Source organism: Molothrus ater, chromosome 2, assembly GCF_012460135.2.
Source record: "Molothrus ater isolate BHLD 08-10-18 breed brown headed cowbird chromosome 2, BPBGC_Mater_1.1, whole genome shotgun sequence".
Taxonomy (NCBI): domain Eukaryota; kingdom Metazoa; phylum Chordata; class Aves; order Passeriformes; family Icteridae; genus Molothrus; species Molothrus ater.
Window position 1 is genome coordinate 66,020,306 of NC_050479.2, and position 19,113 is coordinate 66,039,418.

At 39.7% G+C, this 19,113-nt stretch overlaps 3 protein-coding genes across 14 annotated transcripts in view; 2 read left to right on the forward strand and 1 right to left on the reverse strand.

The window, feature by feature from the left end:
- SUPT20H (SPT20 homolog, SAGA complex component) overlaps window positions 1–529 on the forward strand; it is a 29,953-nt gene extending 29,424 nt beyond the window's left edge. For 9 of the 11 annotated variants that reach the window (XM_036379551.2, XM_036379598.2, XM_036379615.2 and 6 more), the window contains one exon: window positions 1–529. In XM_036379551.2, the coding sequence (XP_036235444.1) occupies window positions 1–135 (135 nt within the window). In that variant the 3' untranslated portion in view covers window positions 136–529. The other 2 variants (XM_036379578.2, XM_036379606.2) reach the window with 1 other exon arrangement.
- Window positions 456–9,877, reverse strand: EXOSC8 (exosome component 8). Its single transcript, XM_036379686.2, has 11 exons — window positions 9,809–9,877; window positions 8,090–8,126; window positions 6,996–7,059; window positions 6,412–6,485; window positions 5,803–5,848; window positions 4,709–4,814; window positions 4,580–4,625; window positions 4,218–4,314; window positions 3,053–3,173; window positions 1,083–1,189; window positions 456–670 (listed from the first exon to the last, which is right to left on the reverse strand). The coding sequence occupies exons 1-11, from the start codon at window positions 9,823–9,825 to the stop codon at window positions 555–557; spliced, it is 831 nt and encodes a 276-aa protein (XP_036235579.1). The 5' UTR covers window positions 9,826–9,877; the 3' UTR covers window positions 456–554.
- Window positions 9,447–19,113, forward strand: part of ALG5 (ALG5 dolichyl-phosphate beta-glucosyltransferase) — a 21,025-nt gene continuing 11,358 nt past the window's right edge. The window contains exons 1-7 of one of the 2 annotated variants that reach the window (XM_036379674.2): window positions 9,447–9,463; window positions 11,156–11,297; window positions 12,143–12,189; window positions 12,879–12,947; window positions 14,148–14,240; window positions 15,769–15,882; window positions 17,200–17,259. In XM_036379674.2, coding sequence (XP_036235567.1) covers window positions 11,189–11,297; window positions 12,143–12,189; window positions 12,879–12,947; window positions 14,148–14,240; window positions 15,769–15,882; window positions 17,200–17,259 — 492 coding nt within the window. In that variant the 5' untranslated portion in view covers window positions 9,447–9,463; window positions 11,156–11,188. Of the gene's footprint in view, window positions 9,464–9,999; window positions 10,124–11,155; window positions 11,298–12,142; window positions 12,190–12,878; window positions 12,948–14,147; window positions 14,241–15,768; window positions 15,883–17,199; window positions 17,260–19,113 lie in introns of those variants that run through there. The other variant, XM_036379665.2, reaches the window with a different exon arrangement.

Genomic DNA, 19,113 nt, shown 5'->3' on the forward strand with positions numbered 1-19,113 from the left:
CAGTTGCGATTCTTGCAGCATCAAATGGCTATGGCAGCGGCAGCAGCACAAGCAGCTCACCTGCATCATCAACATTCAGGCAGCCACTCAAAAAGTAAAAGGAAAAGAGGCACATCAGCCCCTCCAAAATCATGAGACTTGCCTCCCCCCACAAAAAAACTGATTGGAAGGGGATTTTTTTTTTCAGATTGTTAAGGAAAAGGCTTAAAATAAAATTAGTGTTTTATATTACTGGTGGGAAAATGAAATTTTGACATTACACTAAAAGAAATGAACTGATTTTGGAAGCCAACCGTACAGAACTTAGAAATTTCATCTATAAAGCAGCTAGGATCTGGTTTCCTCTAGTCACTTAATTTTTTAACAGAATGTTTTATCTTGTATTTTTTACCAGTCAACAACATTGTACATAGAATGAGGGTGAAAAACATTTTAGAAAAAATGAACTTTGTAAATGTAGTATTGGTATTTGTTTATTTAGTATAAAAGGTTTGTGAACACTGTAACAAATACAATTTTTACAAATCCATTTTTGAAAAGAGCTCTCTTTTTATTCACTTGGGTGTTATACTTTTTATTACTTTGTCTATGAGCTTCTTTACTTCTTTGTGTCTTGTAATTGCTCTGGTGATACAGTCCTGAAGCTTGGCTCCTGTAAGAGGACTTCCACCTAAACATTGAAGGGAATAATTTGATTTTCTACTTATACTTCAGTTACGTGTATCTAACTGTGATTTCCAAATGCAAGTATTAATACAGCAATTGTCATTACCACCACCTTTCACTGGGGAGCATACAGCTTTCCCAGCCCTAGCTTCAGGCAGAGATAATGGAAACAAACAAGAGCTGTAACAGGAGACATGCCCAGAATTAGTCCTCTCCTGTTACTGCTTCTTGAACTTTAGTCATGCCACCCACCATCTTAAAACTCCTTTCAAGAGCTACGGGAATTTAATGACTATTCAGGCAGACACTGTTACCATAAAGCAGCTGCATCTCACAAAGCAAAGCAGGTACAGAATCTTTTCTTGACCTAACATCATCATCTCCCATAAGCTTCTTTGTAGTAAATTTAGAAGTACCTGGTTTATGGACGGAACACAGTCTGCCTTCTTCATCAGTTACAATGGTTACTGTTCCAGTTGCTAAATCTTCTTCTTCAGCAGTTGGATCAACAATGAGTAACGTGCTTGTGAAAGAAATGCATGCAGATATGTTGGTATACATTGCTCCAATAATGTTATTGCAAAATTCTTACTGTAGTCTTACAACATATTTGTAGATGGATTTAGTGCTCAAGCTTATCTGTTTTCTTACCAAAATACACCAATTTAAAAAAAAAAGAGAAAAAAGCCAAAAAATGTGGGAGAGTCCACATAATCATGTGTTTGTGACTGTGGAAAATAGGCATATAAGCGGTTTCATAAATTTGTGACAGCGAGGTCCTCCAGGAAAGTGCCACTGAATTGCCACTTGCAGTATGGAATATGAAAGACTGCAGTTGTTATATTGTAGTTACACTGAAGACTAGCATTGGTTTTAGGTGTAGGCTGCACTAATTTCTACTAGACATCTTAAAGCAAAACTGATTTGCACTGGTAAGTTCACCAAAGTGGTTCTCAATTTGTTGTCAGTGAACTCTAACATCACTCCGACTGGGAATAGTTCAAAACCAGATTCATTGAGTTATTCTGGCTGTCATACTGTCACATGAGCAGTTCATTGCATGGCTCTTGTTGATGTACAGGAGCAGCCCTGCAGCAGTGCTCTTCAGCCATGGCCACACGAACCAGCAACTTACCACTTCCATTTACTCAAGGAGGCCTTTTATGCAGAAGAAAAATGCCTCTGGAAGCCAGGGTATGAAAAGCATTTTATTGAAAGGGCTATTAACCAGAATTAAAAAACAAAAATAAAACCAACGCAAACCACACAACACAGGCAGACCTCCCCTCAGTACTTAGTTTTAGGAGCTAAAAGGAGACTTCAGTAACTTGTTTGATGCAACAGCAACAGACACTCATGGAAAGCCTTCTTCCCCAGGCAGCTTTTTGGTCTATATGTAAGTATGTGTGATTTGTGTGTAAATAATACCCTACTGACAGCTGTCTGCCTAGTACGTTACTCACTTAGTGTACATCAAACTTCAGACCCAGCAGAAATGGTACTAAAGCAATTAACAGAGGCATTCTGAAGTACCAATAATGACCTGCTCTGATGCATTTTGATAATCACTTGGTCAACAATTGACATTATTGCTCTCCCCACACCATTTGTTATTTGGATGAACAGTCCCTACTAATCATTTCTGTGGGTACCCATTAATGTGCCATAATCCCCCAAGATCTCCAAACAGACCTAAATCTTGAATAGCACAATGAGCAGTATCCTGTCACTTTCTACTTTGCAAATGGATGTCACCTGAAATAACTGCATTTCTTATAAATAGCAGCAGAATACATTCTTAACATTCTTGACCTAAGGAAGACCCAGTAGACAATTTCAGATGAGGAGTCAAATTATCAGATGTGATTACTTTGAATTCTCATAATCAGATTCTCTTCCTACATGAACAATGACTTAAGAATGCTGGTTACACTTCACCTTGGGTCATTATGTTTACAGTTATCCAGGGGTTCTGTTGTTCTAATTGGACTGTTACTTCCTACTTCCTTTGTTGACTACATCCTTGGCATAAGCTGTTCAAAAACTACCATCTTTTCTATCAGTTATTACACAGGCTTCTAAAACATTAATTGCACTGGTAACGTTTTCATCTTAAAGATACTTCAAAAACCTAAAACAGTACCCATCCCTGTACTTTTAAGCTTATCTTTTACTACACTTTGTTCTGTGCACCCCTTACATCACAGAACTAGATAACCCTTCAATGAGAGAGGCTGTGGATTTAAGATTGGTGGAGCAGCATTGCCTGAGGCTCCACTCTCGTCCCTGGCAGAAGTGCACAAACATCACCGGTGGCATCTTCAGTCTTTCATTTGTTTTACAAACACTGTTGTTTCCATAAAGTACAAAACAGTTTGGAACTTACTCATCAAATATAGCAAATGATGTGGCAACCGGATGCTTTCTGATAATCAAAGGATTCTTCTGTTTTAAATTAACTTCTGATAAACCACTTTCTTCATTTATCGTAACCAACGGCAATTGCACTGAAGAGATGAAAAAAATACAGTGGTCTAATATTAAACATGCTCGGTTTAGCAGGCCTAGAGATGTGGACAACTACTTAAATATTTAAGCTGTTATCTTAACCCACTGAAAATCAATCAGAATAGTTTTTCCTACATTAATCATACTCTCTAAAAAAAACAAATCTTGAATTCAAGGAAAGTATTTAGCTTAGAATGACCTGTTCAAGGAAGTATTTGATTTTTGTACTTAGTAACAGAAGCTTTTTTCCTTACACATAAATATTTTCTACTTCCAAAATGCCACACAATTAAAATACTTTAGACTCTAGTACTTTAGATTCTAATACTTTAGAATATTTAACCAAAAGTATTTATTCCCCAAGTCTACTGGACATATAAAAATTAGGAATATAGTCTCATGCCATGAATGTTATGCATCTGTAGAAACAGTGCAACCTGACCTTTAGCTAACTCTTGCTGTGACAACCCATACATTGCTGGTGACAAGGAGACAAAAGCAAAGTAGCTAGGGGAATTCTAAGGCTGGCAATTCGAGGCCTTGCTGTAAGTTTCCCTTTAAACTGCTGCCTTCATGCATTTATAAGCCACACACCTGCAAACAGTCAGGCCACACATTTTTTTACAAACTATGATTCATTAAGCTAGGAAAGGAATATTCTGTTGTGACAAAATACTTGTGTAAGCAAAGCCTCCAACAGCTCATCCTGCCTACACAAAATACATTATCGAAGTAATAATGCCCTGATGTAGATGTTAAACTCATTCATAGCCCCTTCTGAAAGACTCATGTATCTGACACCAGAGAACACATGGCAGAATAGCAGATAGTCTTTTAAGAAAGCAATAATAAGGATATGAAAAAGATCCTGGTTTTGAGGTGTTACACACCTGTGGCATCCCACCATCATTTCCACCTTGTATTTGCATTCAAATGACAGGAAACAAACAGTCTTATGAACTAGGAACCTACTTATCAGGGTTCAAAAAGCATTTCTCCAAGCAACACTTATCAGAATGTCTCTTGTTCTAAGGAAAACTTACCATTTTTTAATGCTGCCAACAAAGCAAAGACACTGGCATCCAGAAGGTTTCCATCGTAGTCCAGACATATGATATCACAGTATAAGACCCACGCAAGCTATCAAAAAAGGTTTGCACATGTGAGATATTCCATCAGCTAAGTAAATGGGGCAATATGTAAGAAAATTCTGGCCACATTAAATACAGATACTTATTTCTATTATTTGACTTTTGCACTTAGGATGTAAAATAAGCTATGAGGAATGAAAAGCAAAAACAACACTAAAACCCCCTATAACCTCAAATACCTTCTGTATTTGTACTTGTGTAGAGGTCCTGTGATCTTGTTACTATCTCCCTCTTCATTCTGAGATAGAACTTACCTTGCCATTGGCAATACACAGATCTTCTTTCACTATCATCTGTGAACTAAAATAAAATGAGAGTAAGCAAGGCAATAGAAAACTCTTGCAGAGTTGCTTGTATTTTAACAGCACTAAGATGGTTCTTACTTTTCAATCACATCTGCGATGAACTGGCTCGCTGCTTGAGCTTCTTCACCAGGTGGTCCAGAGCGAAACCTCTCTGCACAGAGGGATGGCAGCTCCACATTTGGAACTAGGTGGCAAGAATCATTAGTCATAAACCAAAGAAAGCAGGCAATGGGTAATCAAAAATAAAAAAATAAATAACAGATGCTATTAATACTATTTTATATACTTCAAATGAAAGGCAAGACCAAGAACTTTTCAATCAAGCCTTCCTAATTCTCCCCTGAAAAATAAAGTTATGCATGAGTTTGTATTAAAGAACTTGTAGTACTCTCTGTACTCAGGAACTATATATTCCATGGAAAAGCCCATACTCCTAGCTACCACTCTCTGTTTATAATCCTTCTCTATCATGACCCACACAAACACTTCTGCAAGTATTAAGCACTTTTCAGCAGATCAAGAAACAGCAGCATTTCCATCCCACTGCCTGACTTTACTGGTATGCTGTCTGCTTTCCATCAACTATTAAAACCTGAGGCTTTAGACTTGAAGCAAAAACATGCATAAACATTCATGAAAAAAAACCTAAGCATAGTCAAGCTTACTGAAAACAACATACTTGGGAGATGCCTTAGAAAAGGGGACTTTGTCTCTCAATTCCACAGAATTATTTTATTTCCAAAAAAACCTCCAAACACGAGTGAGGAGGTACCACTGGGAATTACAGTTCTCTGAGAAATAAACAGTTTTTATTTCACAGTTTTTAACAGTTACATTTTTTGCCTACTGGGACCTTGAAACAGAAGTTAACATGCCTTTGCACAACCATGCATGCCACTATCTTTTATAGAGTACCTTCTCCCTCTTAATATACACAATGATGCAGGTTTCCTTCCATGCTCAGCCTGGAAACAGCAACGAAAAGGTAGCTGTATACGGAAAACTCACAAGCAAAGCAAAGGGAATTCTAGATGACTAGATGTCAATTTTGAAATTAATTTGAAGAGTTGTAATAAAATTTGATCCAAATTAATTCTTTTAAGAAATCTACAATTTCCACAACATTTTAGCTGAAGTAATAGAAAACCTCAGATCGATACTGAAACACTTACCAATATATCCCTTATTAGCAGAATCCACTGCAGGTGCAGCAAGTTCCTGGAGAAATAGAAAAGAGAAAAATGAAGAATTGTGTACAAAATATTTTTCAGCTGTTCTATATACAAATGGTTGTTTTCTTCCCAGTTATTATGACAATGAGATTTACAAAAGTCATTTTTAATCAGTCCTTGTCTGTAAATTTCCTATGGAAGAACTCAGTACAGGGATGAACAGTCATTTGTCTTGTAGGTCATGGCAGGCCAGCAGTAGAGTAGGGGCTACAAGGCATTCAATAGTCCAGACAGCTCATTCCCAGGGCACTTACTGATCCATGTTCAGGAACTTTTCAATTACAGAGCTTTTATCTAGAAATAACAAAGACTTTAGTTTTGTACACATCCTTCCCCACACACAATGGGCATCACAAAAATACATGTTCTCAGACTATACAGGTAGGATTATGCAATTACATTATATATCAACTTTCAGGTCTGGAAGTAACTCAGGTGAAGGACTAATTGCATCTGACTGGCACATTTTTATAACTTCAAGGGCGAGCAATTCTAAACATAAATGCACAAAGCCAGCTAACAATAAATAAAGATAAAAACCAACCATACCGCTTTTACTCCACAAATCACTGTGGTATTTCCTAACTTCACCAGGGCAGAACCATCTGCAGTTGTAATTGAACCTGAAGAGAAAAAGTACTGTTCAATAAAATCTATTTTCCCTTCAAAGGGCGCTAAATAACATCCAACCTTCATGGAGTGTTTACCTTCAATCATTTTATACTAAACACAGCCTAAGCAAAGTCTCAAATCCAGAGTGGGACAGAATCTCTGTATCAAACAGTCAATCACACAGAATGGTTGAGGTTCTCCAGCCTGCTGAGGCCCCTCTGGCATATCAGCCACTCCCAGTTCAGTGTCATCTGCAAACTTGTGAGAGCACCTAAATTGTGCTGCACATACAGGAGCAGAACTGACTAATTACACTGTGCACTTTAGCCCAGGAACAGGACTGAAAACAGTGCTCAAAGATACCATTGTACCATTGTAGAAACTGTAAAGGAAAATCCTTCCTCTTCCTGGTTTCCAAATATAAGAATCAAGAAAACCAATTAGCAAGTCATTAAGGTCACCACTATAACCTGATACTAATAATACCTCCCCCATTATTACTATTCCACATAAGCACTTGCCTATGTTGACAGTGGTTGTCCGAAATTCACCTAACTCTCTTCCATCAGGTCGACAGTTCTCTTTCTAAAGAAAAATTACAAACTTCAAATTAGAAAATATACTTTATCAAATAACACAGTAATATTTTTGCTACAGAACTTAATAAAAAATAATACTCTCTTCTCAAAAATGCTAGGGAAAACTCAGTCACACTCTAGCTGCTTTTCATCAACTGATAGTAGTTTGTGGCCATCAGCCTGCAAAAGAAAACTCCTGATTTTTAAAATTCATTTAAATTTATTTAGATAATATAACAGGAGACTGATTGTCTCAAGGGTAGGTACTACAGGAGACTAGATTCAGAACATCATCCAAGAATGAACACGCACTGGTAAACTTAAAATCAGAGTTTTTACCTGCCTGCATTGCTTAGTGGAGCTCTTAAAATTAGAGTGAACTTAAGAAAACAAAAGAAAAACCCTGCACCAAAAGAAAACACAGCATTCAAATACCATCAGTCAGAAGCTGTACAACACATAACCCTTGTGTTAGAAACTGAAACAATATTCCATCATTTTAGATCTGAATTGTTACCACAGTTTCAAGCTTTTCAAAAGCAAACTCTTTTGGTTCAATTATAAGAACCAAAATTTGCAATAACAATGGATCCATTTCTAAGTCAATACAACTTCAGTAATAGCTGAACTAATTTAGGGTAACAAAAGTCAGTGTTCTTCCCCCTCAGTTAAAGTGTGCATGGTTAGCAGCAAAAGTCTCTTTTACTAATTTTTGCAGCATCTAAAAGCCTGGTATGACATAATTTTGTACGAGGCAAAAACCTGCATCTTGGTCAAATTTAACCTGAACTCCTTTCAAGACCAACAGAAGCATTTACCCATCAAGATGAACAGCATCAACACCATGGAAAGATGGAAAGAAAAACATGTTCTGAAGAGCACAAATGTTTTTCACCTGCTCAGATGGTTTTTTGGGTTTTTTTTCCGTTTCCATTTCCAGAGCTTCAGATTTCCATACAGAAAAATTAGAAGAGCAGAAACAAGCAAGAAAAAATTCACTGCAAGGAAGTTATACAGGCATCTCATGTTTCACTCACCAAAAACCTCCTGTAATATTCCAATGGTTCCACAGTTCTAGAACAAATAGAAAGAGAATTTCAAATGCAAGCTCCTGAGTAGGCAAGACACAGGGGAAAAAAACAATCTGGGAATCAAGATGCCTGACAAAGCTGTTCTGCAATAGTTACAGAACAATGAGGAAATTTTAAACGAATCTAAAAAAAAATTTAGATTAAAATTTCCTCATTGCTCTGTAACTGTATTGCAGAAAAACTGTAACAGTTTTACAGTTAGGAAAAAACTGTACAGTTTTTCCTAAGTACAGTTCCAAAATGCTCCTTCCATACAATGAACCTGCCTGCACATACACTGAACAAAAACTGCTAGCTTTCATCTTTCAAGGAATGCAAAAAGGAAAATTTTACTACACTGTGTGAAATATCTGTTAGTTCAAGGACTGCATTCAGATGCAGAAATTTGCATAAAAATTTTTATTTATTCAGTTTTTCTTAGAATCTTTCAGAAAATGTAAAACTACAAAATATGCTTCATGCAGTGCTTCAGATGAGAAATAATTGATGTTATTATTAATCATACACTAGTAACAGTACCTGGCTATCAGGGATCATTAAGGTAAAAAAAAAAAAGCTTTTATAAAAGGTGTTGCCAATATTTAAACAAAGCATTCACAGTTTTGTTAAAATAGTGCTTCTGGGGCAGGGGTGGAAAAAAGATAAGTGGAATAGGCAAGTTTTCCAAATGTAAATTAACACACAGAGGCATCACCAACATAATGGCCAGCATGCATTGGCTCCTGTTGGCTCCACATGCGTAGGTCCTGTACCACTGGATTATAAGCCCAACACAAGGTCTGTTATTGCTCATGTAACAGCACTTGCTAAAACTTGTTTTGAAGCTTTTAAGCCACGCAATAGAATCAAGGATGCTGGGACAGCCTGCCCAGAGAAGCTGTGAGTGCCCTGTGCCTGGAACTGTTCAAGGCCAGGCCGGATGGGGCTCTGAGCGCCCTGGTCTAGCAAAAGGTGTCCCTGCCCGTGGCACAGGGATTGGAACTGGATGATCTGGGAAAATCCCCTCTGACCCAAACCATTTTACTATTCTAAAACGAGTAGTTATAAACGAGAAGTCATTGAATTCCGTACAGTTTTAACTTCCTTATAATTCGATCAGCTGTGTAAGGGGAGGTTTAGGTTGGAGAGCAGGAAAAACGTTTGTCACGTAGAGGTGATTGGGCACTGGGACTGGAACTTCCCCAGGGCAGAGGTCACAGCATCAGAACTGCTCCGAGTCCAAGACGCGCCTGGATAACGCCCTCAGGCACATGGTGACTCCTGGGGGTGTCCTGCACAGGGCCAGCAGCTGGACTCGCTGATCGCTAAGGATCCACCTCGGTATACTCCGCAATTCTGATACCAGGCAGCTCCGGCCTCACTGACCTCCGCTTTTTACCGGGCGTTTTCCCGGCTGGCCAAATCCTGCTCGCTCAGTCTTTCCCGCACTCGCCGGGGGCTCCACCGCCCCGCAGCACCGACCCCATCCCTCCCAGACGCGCCGAGCCCGCTCCCCGCGTGCGACCGTAGCGGTGACGGGATAAAGCCCTGAAGGGTCCCCGCGCGGCCGGGGCGGTGACGGGATAAAGCCCTGAAGGGTCCCCGCACGGCCGGGACGCTGAGAGGCGCGGGCGGGACCCGCGGCGCGGCTCCGGCGGGACCGCGGTACCCGGGCCCAGCACTTACTTGAACGCCGCCGCCATGGCGGTGCCGTCTCCGTCCCGGATGTGGCGCCCCCTGGCGGCCCGCCCTCCCGGCAGCCTCCGCGAGCGGACCGGAGGCAGCGGCGGCCACAGGGGCGGCGGCGCTGCCGGGCCATGACCGCCAGGGGGCGCCGGCGGCTCCCAGCGGCACCCGGCGGGCGGCGCGGCCGCTTCCGCGTCGCTGTCGCGGCGCGCTGGGGCCCCGCGGCTGCCGCGGGCGATGGCGCTGCCGCCGCTCCCGTCCCTGCCCGCAGCCGCGCTGGCGCTGGCGGCCCTCGCCGCCTTCCTCCTCGTCCTGGTGAGAGCCGCGCACGGCGGGCCCGGGGGGCTCCGTGGCGGGGGCCGTGGGCGAGGCCGCCCTGTGCCCGCCCCCCGGAGCGGGGCAGGGGCGCTGCCCGGCGTCCCGGCCCTGCCCGGGGGTCCCGCGGTCTCGTCGCGCCCCGCAGGCGGCAGGGCCGGCCCGGGCTGGGCGGCAGAAGCCGGCAGGGCTGCGCTTGTGCGGGGGGTTGTGCGGGCAAGGTGTTTCGGCAAGGCGTGGGCTGCCGTCTCTGGCAAAGGGCACCAAGACGGAGCATTTCAGCCTGACAGTACGTGTTGGGAAACGTCCTGCTAACGCCTTCGCGTTAACCATTTGGGAAGTGGATGCGTTTCTGCCTATCTGAAATGCCCTGCGAGATTAAGAAGGTCGACCCCCTGGAAAGCGAAATTCTGCTGCCTGTCCGCAGTGCCACGTATGCATCCTGCCCAGGGAGATGGCGGAGGCACCGTCCCTGGAGGTGTTTAAGGGAAGACTGGAGGTGGCACTCAGTGCCGTGGTCTAATTGACACGGTGGTGTTGGGGCATCGGTGATCTCAGAGGTCTTTTTCAACCTCAGTGATTCTATGTGTGATGTCACCAAGTAAAAGTGCTCCAGAACCCAAGTTCTACCGCTTTTTTTTTAGCCATGCATGAAGCAATCAGAGCCTTAGTTTTGCAAGCACACATGGCTGGCTGGTCGATAGGCTTGCCATTGATTTCGGTGGCTTGGTGGGGGATCAGAGGTGGCACCTGCTTGTGTGCTCAAGGTTACTTGGGGAAGGAGCTTGGACCACGACTTTGGAGTTAAAAACAGTTAAAAACAGCTTTGCAGTTAAAAACAGCAGCAAGCCAATGATGCTGACAGTGCGAGTAACCAAATGGGGTGAAAGGGTTTTGGTCCTGTGTGAAATTTCACAATAGTGAACCACCTCGTTACTGAAATATACTTGGTTGCCCCTGGTAGCACATTTACAGCTAGGTAAACTTCTAACAGAATGCTTGACAAATTTTTTCATTTCTTCTTCATCACAGATTTGTGTAATTGCTCATGTGACTGCCAAAACAATGCCACACGAAGATGCTGAGTGCAGGAGAGGATCTGCACCAAATTTACATGATCCTGCTACAAGAGAACTCTCTGTCGTTGTGCCTTCATACAATGAGGAAAACCGGTGTAAGATTTTTCTAGTTTTGAGGAAGAGAAGAAAATCTATCTGTTGTTACTATAATAATGCAGAGCCAGTTGGGTTAGCAGTAGATTCTGTCAGGCCAGATTATGTATCAGATTTTGGACACAGTTTCTAGAAATCAGTCCAAGTACGTTGGATTTCAAAATTAAGGCATAGTGTAACGTGATTTCTACTGCTAAAAGTAGCATGGGACACTTGTAAGAATCCTCTTAATTTTAATGAACCCCAGAAGAATGGCTGTTCATTGCCCCTGAAAATGCTGCAAGGCAAGAAGTAGTAAAATACTTTTTAAATTTATTTGAGAGCTTTCCACTCTTTAAACAACAACAGCAGCTTCATACAGGCAGAAAAAGGGATGATCTCATGGGTTTGTGTTTGACTTGGCCATAGATAGGAGTACCTGATATTGAGTGAAGGCATTTAGATGTGATAGAAATAATCAAGCTCTTAAGCTGATGTGGCAGTACAGAAGCTGACAGCTTCCTTAAACAGATAAAGTCAGTGCTGGTTTACAGGGTCAGTCATAAAGAATGATTTTTTTTCCTTTAATGTTGTGTAGAGAATTACATACTTCAAAATGAAAAGTTGGTTCCTCAGAAAAAATATTTTTATCCCGTCTTTTTACCACATGTGTGATTTTTTTCAGTGTTCTTTCTGCATTCAGAAAGGGCAGCACTTAGAGTTGCAGCTGCTAAGCTTGGTTACTGAAGGTAGTGTTGATGAAAGAGTTGCTTTGCTCAGCCTTGCTTTGTGGCTGTTTTCAGCTTGCTTGTGCAGGTGCTTTTGGTGTTATAAGCTATTAACCTGACTTCCTCCACCTTTTCTCTAGTACCACTTATGATGGATGAAGCTTTGGATTATCTAGAAAAAAGACAGGTATATTCATTTTACATTCAAAATTCATTGTTTTTCTGCGTATTATGCATAACAAGTCAGTGATCTAGTCACTTTGTTATGTTAGTGTACATTAAAACAGTAGTACTTGGCCCCTTAGAAATAATGCTTCTGTCTCTTATCAGTTATTTTTAGATTGAGTGCCAGAAAGGATTTTTAAATTAAGTAAAAATTTAACATGCTGCTGTAGGATGAAACAATCTTGATATGCATGAAATCTGCCCAAGACAGAGCTAAGGATTAACCATGCATTTAACTTTCTAAGCTAAGTCCTGGTTTGTTCCAGCAAGTTTCATAAGCATCTGTTCTTCATTAGGATTTGTTCTCTGGGTAAGAAGCTCATTGTGAAAGTTTGTGGATTTTGTTTTGTTTGGGTTTTCTTAAAAGTGATGTTTTTCTGAGCTTCCATCTTCTACAGCAAAATTGATTTTTCAGTTCTAGATGGTAGCATGGCAAGCCAGTGTAACGGTACCTGCATCAAATATGGCAAAATTCTGTAATTATGCCATCTTAACAAATTTACTGCATCATATTAGTATCTGTTGGCACCTCTGAATGACTGCTAGGGAGAAAAGTATAATGACATTTGAAAGACCTACTGCCTACTTAAGAAATTGGATGAAATTTATTAAATTGAAATAAAATGCATTATTTTTGCTTTTATTTTCAAGAAACAAGATCCTTCATTCACTTATGAAGTGATAGTAGTTAATGATGGTAGTAAAGATCAAACTGCAAAGGTAAGAAAAAGTAATGTCTTCCCAAGCAATCAGAGGCATGAATTTTGTTTGGATTTTTATATGTTTGTGGAATATACAAGTGGTTTATATTTGTATTTTGGTACTTGAAGCAGTTGACAGTTGAAGTTCACATTTCTGAATTACTCTGTTGTTGCATCGTGGATGGTGCACATAAATACACATATTATTGTTTTGCAAATTCTAGTTTTCTTGATTGGCAACTGTGACAGCCATTTTCCTGCAGCTGAGGTTCTAAGAATCCTAACTTCAAGAAATTTCATTTGAAGTACATTACGTGTGCATAGTGATGATGTGAATATGAATTTGAGGAAGCTAAAAAGTCTTTTATAATATCTCATTCATACTGTGATTGACAGAACAGGTGACAGTTCTTTCCCACCCTTTGTGGGATTGTTCATTTAAAAATCCATGTGCCAGTAGTAGTATTTTCAAAATAGTTCTGTTTTCTTCTGCTTTTGATGTATGTCACTGACAAGGAAGGCTAGCCAGCTTGTGGGGGTTTTTTCTACTGCTTGGAAGATGTTTGAGGTAGACACTAAAATGCATATTGCTTTAAGGATTGCTGGTATATATTTTTGACTGCTGTGCATTTTTTCTACCATCTCTTTCAACTGAGCATACAATGGCTGCAGGCCTCTGGACTTAAAAGGACTCAAGACAATCTTTAGAAAAAATTAGAAGAAAACTTGAGCTTTCTCTTCCCCAGAACATGTACCAAAATGTTCAGATCCTTGCAGTGTGAATGGGGTTTTCGATCAATATGAATTTTTCTTCAAAACCTCAAATAGCAGCAAGACAAGCGAGAAATAGGTGGCTGTCATAGAAAATTGTATTTCTTTTATGAACTATTGGTGTTAATAGAAAAGGTCTGTAATAGTATGATATAAATTGAATTAGGATTGAGTTTTTTAGAGGTGGGAGGATGGGGGTTGAGATTGCTTAGGGAAATATCCTGTTCTTATTGAACATTACTTCATTTCTTCAGTCTTTTTGTTTTGACTGTGAACTGTTTTTTATTTTCCCAAACAGACTCCGGTGAACACTGGCAATGTATTTGTGCCGACTGAAGTGGTTATAGCTCTGTGCTATTAATTTATTTTCTTTTGAAGGGTGAGCAAATGTACACTTCTCCCTTGGTTCCTGTTTTTGTTTTATGCTGGCTTTTTGTGTATCTGTCAGGTTGCAAAGGAGTACTGCAAGAAATATGGAAGTGACAAAGTGCGAGTGATATCTTTGGAAAAAAATCGAGGGAAAGGGGGAGCAGTCAGGACGGTAATTAATACTTTCATCTCCTTCTCTGTTTGAACTACCTGTGCCCAAATATGCAGAAGACAGAGCTGTGCTGATTGACATTTTGAATTCAATGCATTAACAAAATGATTAGGAGAAAACTGAGTACAGATTCTATAAATTATAGCAAAAATATTTTTCAAAATGTTTGTTTTAGATCTTGGTAGCAGTGTTGTCTTTCCAGAAAGATCAATAACAAAGAGTTTTTTATAATACGAGAATTCAAAGTGGAAAAAACTGCTTGAATCTCATATTCATGTTAGTTCTACTTAGAAATATACTTGCATTTATAAAAGCCAACCAAAAAAATAACCCAAAACTGTTACAGATTAAAGTTAAGCTTTTGTAGACAAAATAGAGTCAAATTGGCAAACTTCACTCTCCAGGTCATGGCTGTTTTTAACATGGCTGATAAACAAGAACTCATCCAGCACAGTTTATGTTTACTGAAGCCCACTGCTATCACCCACACTCGGTAGTCAAAACAGCACAATTCATGCTTTCACATAGATATTGTCATAAAATGAGCATGTTCTAAATATGAAAAAGCTGTTACACATTTAGAAGGTGCTTTGTATTACTACAATGCATGACACCTTTCTTTTCTGAAAAAGGGTGGTATCATCTATGAATTGTCAGTGATTTGTCTTTATCTGTATTTTCAGCTCTGTCTTTAGTATGTCAATTTATTTTTTAAGAAAAATGAATAACTATCGGAAATGGAGAGAACATAATATTGGAACATATAGAACTTTTGTAAGAGATACAAATTTGAAGTTATTCCAAGAGAAGGAGAACAATTTTCTGTGTGATATCCTTTTATAATTCATAATGTAGAGTGGATGTGTGTTCAGCTACTTCCTTGACAGGCTTTTCCAGATGCACACATGCTTGGTTGCAACAGTACTTCTGTCACACACGCTGCTACTTGTTTTCCTGTCTGGACCCCTTCAAAAATTATGAAATATTTCTGACCAATCATATAGCAAATTAAGCTGTGAAACCTGTGCATCGCAAGTGTTTTGCAGTGATACTGTGACTTGAGACTTAGTCTTAAATTAGTTTTGAGAAAAAGCTCTTGAATTTTCACGAAAAGGTGTTAGGAAAAACTCGCACTGCATCCTCCTTTCCAGAGGGCACGTGACCAAGAAAGGCCATCCACTGCAGTGGCAACTGCTAATCACTGCTTCTTGGTGCTCCCCTCTAGAGCTGACTGTAGCAACTTGTTGCCCTTTAGATTTAGGTTTTCCTGAGAAGGATTGTTAGCCTTCCATGTTCATGCATTGTCTGTCACTGTGGACACTCAGAGTATGAAGTCTCTAGATGTTATTACTATATAAATAGATATATTACTGTTAGTAGCAGAAGATTAAGATTTACCTGCTGTGTGGAATCTGTGAGATAGCACTGTCTTGTTACTACATAGGTGTTTGGAGTGTCTTGCACCTAGCTTATGACAAATAATTGGTCACAAAGGTGTTGATATTTGTATTGACTATTTTCATTGCAGGGTGTCTTTAGTTCTCGGGGGAAAACAATTCTTATGGCTGATGCAGATGGAGCTACAAAATTTGCAGATATTGAAAAAGTAGAAGAAGGTCTAAAGAATCTCCGGCCATGGCCTGTGAGTATAAATTCTCATGCTTTTACTGCAATACATGCATACTTTAATACACAAGATAGACTTTTGTAGTTCTCTTCAATATTTTGAGATCCAGTTGAAGATCTAGGTGTAAGTCTGAAGACCAAAGTATAAGGTCAGAAGCCTCAAGAATTGGCTGTCAGAAGGAGCTTTCACTGAGTTCTTACGTCCTTTGCATCCATTGTGCCTACTCCAAGGCAGTACAGAATGTTCTGTGTGCTGTTTATCCTTCCTGCAAATTGTTTGAAGTTGTTCTGTTCTGTATAAATACCATGTGATGCCTACTTAGTCTTCTTTGTGAACTGTTTTGTTTTTTCATTTTATCTGATGTCATCCTGTATACCTTTAAGGGTGCATCTTAATTCCACCCTCTTTTATATAGGTTTTCTTTTCTCAGGGTCCTTAGTTTAATGACAGTATTTGGAAGAACTTTTATTGTAAACAAAAGTTCAAGAACCTGTGGAACAAGAACAGCTCCCTGCACAGTCATTCTCTTTTGGGAGCTTGACTTGAAAGAACTGAGGTTTATTTTCTGCTTAAATGCAGATGGGTGAGGTACTTGTAGTTGGTTTCCCAGCGTGCCAGAAGAGATGTGCAGCCTTACAGACAGAGCTGTGGGGGATGTACCTGTGCAAGGGGTCACAGCCTGTGAGTGCAAGAGCCACAAGTGCAGGACCCAGCGGGCAGCGTGTGACCCTGACGCTCTTCCCTACCAGGGCTGCAGCAGCTGCTGGTTCTCCAGCACTGGCCTCAAATAGAGTAGATTTGAGAGATTTTATGTGAGAAGTAGTGTGAGAATAGTGTTAAACCTTTTGTTTTGATCATGTTGATTTAATTTGAGATTATATTTTTTGTTGATATCCTGGCATTTTATTTGTTTGAAGATACATCAGTGCAACAAGTGCTTCATTCTGTTATTGCTTCCATCATGCAATATTTAAGGAAAATGTACATTGTAACACTTAGTTCCTAGGAATGCTGCATACTTATCTGTGCTGCTAACATTTGCCATGTGCATAAAGTAAACAATTTAAAGCTAAATAAGACCTGAATAAATTGAGGCAATTTGCATGCACCTTATGCAAATTGTAATAAACTTTAGATTGTCTCTTAATTGTAGAAGACTGATTTAGGGTCAAAACCTAGCAGTAGAAGAAGTGCACCTACAGGAAGCTGATAAGTATACTGTTTTGAAGTTGTTTGGTTTTTTTTTTAATTTTATGGTTCTCAACACAAGATTCCACCAATTCAAATAATATTCATTTAAGAAACAACTCTTTAATTTATATTCCTGTACAGGAAGGGATGGCTATTTCCTGTGGTTCTAGAGCTCATCTGGAGAAGGACTCAATAGCAAAGGTTTGTTTCCATTTCCTGCTGTGTACTAATAACCAAGTATTTCCATTATTTGTTTCTGCTCTACAAGTTTTGCAAGTAGATAATCAGTATTTTTTTAAAGAATGGAAGCTAAAAATAAGGAAAAGCTTGTCATACATGCAGGATGTCCTTCATCATATACAAAGGATGTGTTCTAGATTTTAAGCACTTTGAAGTTATTTCAGTTAGTGTTCCAATTTATGGATTTATTTTTTATAGTTGAGAATATTTCACAAGCAGAGCTTCTAAACCCTGACAGAATTGGTAGCCAGTAACCAGTACTAGGGCTCAAAGGGAAGGCAGCTGATGAGTTCATTATTATTGATTTCCTTGCAGTGCAAGAACTTGGCCTGCAGATCTTGAAACCTGTTTAAAATGAGTTAGGGATAATTAGCAGCCAGCTGTTTGAAGAGTACCTCTATTCATGGGAAAGTGGTTTTAAGTCTTCTGTATTACTCATAGTAAAATTTTTGAGTTTTGAACACACAGACAGTACTGTTCTATGTGTAACCCTTGTGTAATAAACAGTGATGCAGAGGCACATGGCTTTATCTTGTATCTGATTTTCTGATGTCTTGGCAGACAGTAATTGACAAAGCACAGGCATGGAACTTGTATTGCAACAGACACATTGCTGGGCTCATTTTTTAGCATCATTGGACGTGCTCTTCATGGTGAATGTTCTCAAGAGTAAGCTTTGTTTATACTGATGTTTAGTACTTGAAATTATTCTAAAATATACACACAACTACTAAAATAGTTACAGAAGTTCAAAAGAAGTTACACTGGTAATGTTCAGCCTCTTGTAGATCTGTACTTTTTTCTTCTGGTTTATCAGATAGTATTGGAGTGGTTCACTCTTCCTGAGTTCTTGCAAATATTGCTGTGTGTATATTTACATCCTCAGTGCATCCTCAAAGCATCCTCATCCTCAAAAAGAAAAAGAAACCAAAACCAAAAAAGAACTCAACAAGAAAATAACCTTCATCATTTTCAGAAACTAGGAACTACTATGGGGAGATTATGTAGCTGATAAAGTGGAGCTCAGAAAAAGTGTTTCATTGCATGGTCAAGTACTGGATGTGGACAGACTTTTCTCAGTGTATTCATTTTTCTTGAAGGTCTTGCTACATTAGGGAGAGGAATTGGAACAAGACTTCCATCTTTTAATACAAAAGTATAATTGTTAGGACATGTCCATCCTTTGCTTCCTGCTTCTCCCCATATTTCTGAATTTGTAATAGAGGAATAACAAATTGGTTAGGTTGTACTGATTTCCTTGAAATGTGTAGTCCATTTCATTTCATCACCCAGTTGTCCCTAGACTGGAATAGAAAGACTACCTTTACTATAGTGGGACAAGACTATAGTCTTATATACCTATTGTATAGTGCAATAGGTATAAAAAAGTTGCAGAGCAATCTTTTAGATGTTGGGATTTCTCTATGGACTTACTGGCATCTAAAACAGTAGAATGAACCTGTGATAAGCAGCTGTGTTGAGTTTATTAAAACCAGAATTTCACCCTTTGTTCAGTCTCAATACATCAAGAATTCTGGTCTGCCTCCAGAATTTTTAGTGTCCTTTAATGAATCTATACTATGACTTGCATAAATAGTCTTAGGAGTGGTAAGTATAACCCAAGACCTCCTCTTTGTTAATTAAGTGCACAGTTTCACTGTCTGACAGTCATGCAGCCTCCTAGCATTTCCCTTCTGGCCCTGGTGGGACCCTGGTGTTCTTGGTCACAGAGCCAAAAGAGCCAAAGAAGCCACACCAGATCCACCATTAACCTGGGGCAGGAACACTTTTCAAAAGACACAAGCTATGAATTTG

What these genes read in the sequence shown, in the direction of transcription:
- EXOSC8 (XM_036379686.2), bottom strand. An exon ending in TGCTAATAAGGGATATATTG is followed by an intron (nt 4,815 to 5,802) that starts GTAAGTGTTTCA and finishes CTTGCCACCTAG; the next exon opens with TTCCAAATGTGGAGCTGCCA. An exon ending in TCATTTGCTATATTTGATGA is followed by an intron (nt 1,190 to 3,052) that starts GTAAGTTCCAAA and finishes TTCTTTCACAAG; the next exon opens with CACGTTACTCATTGTTGATC.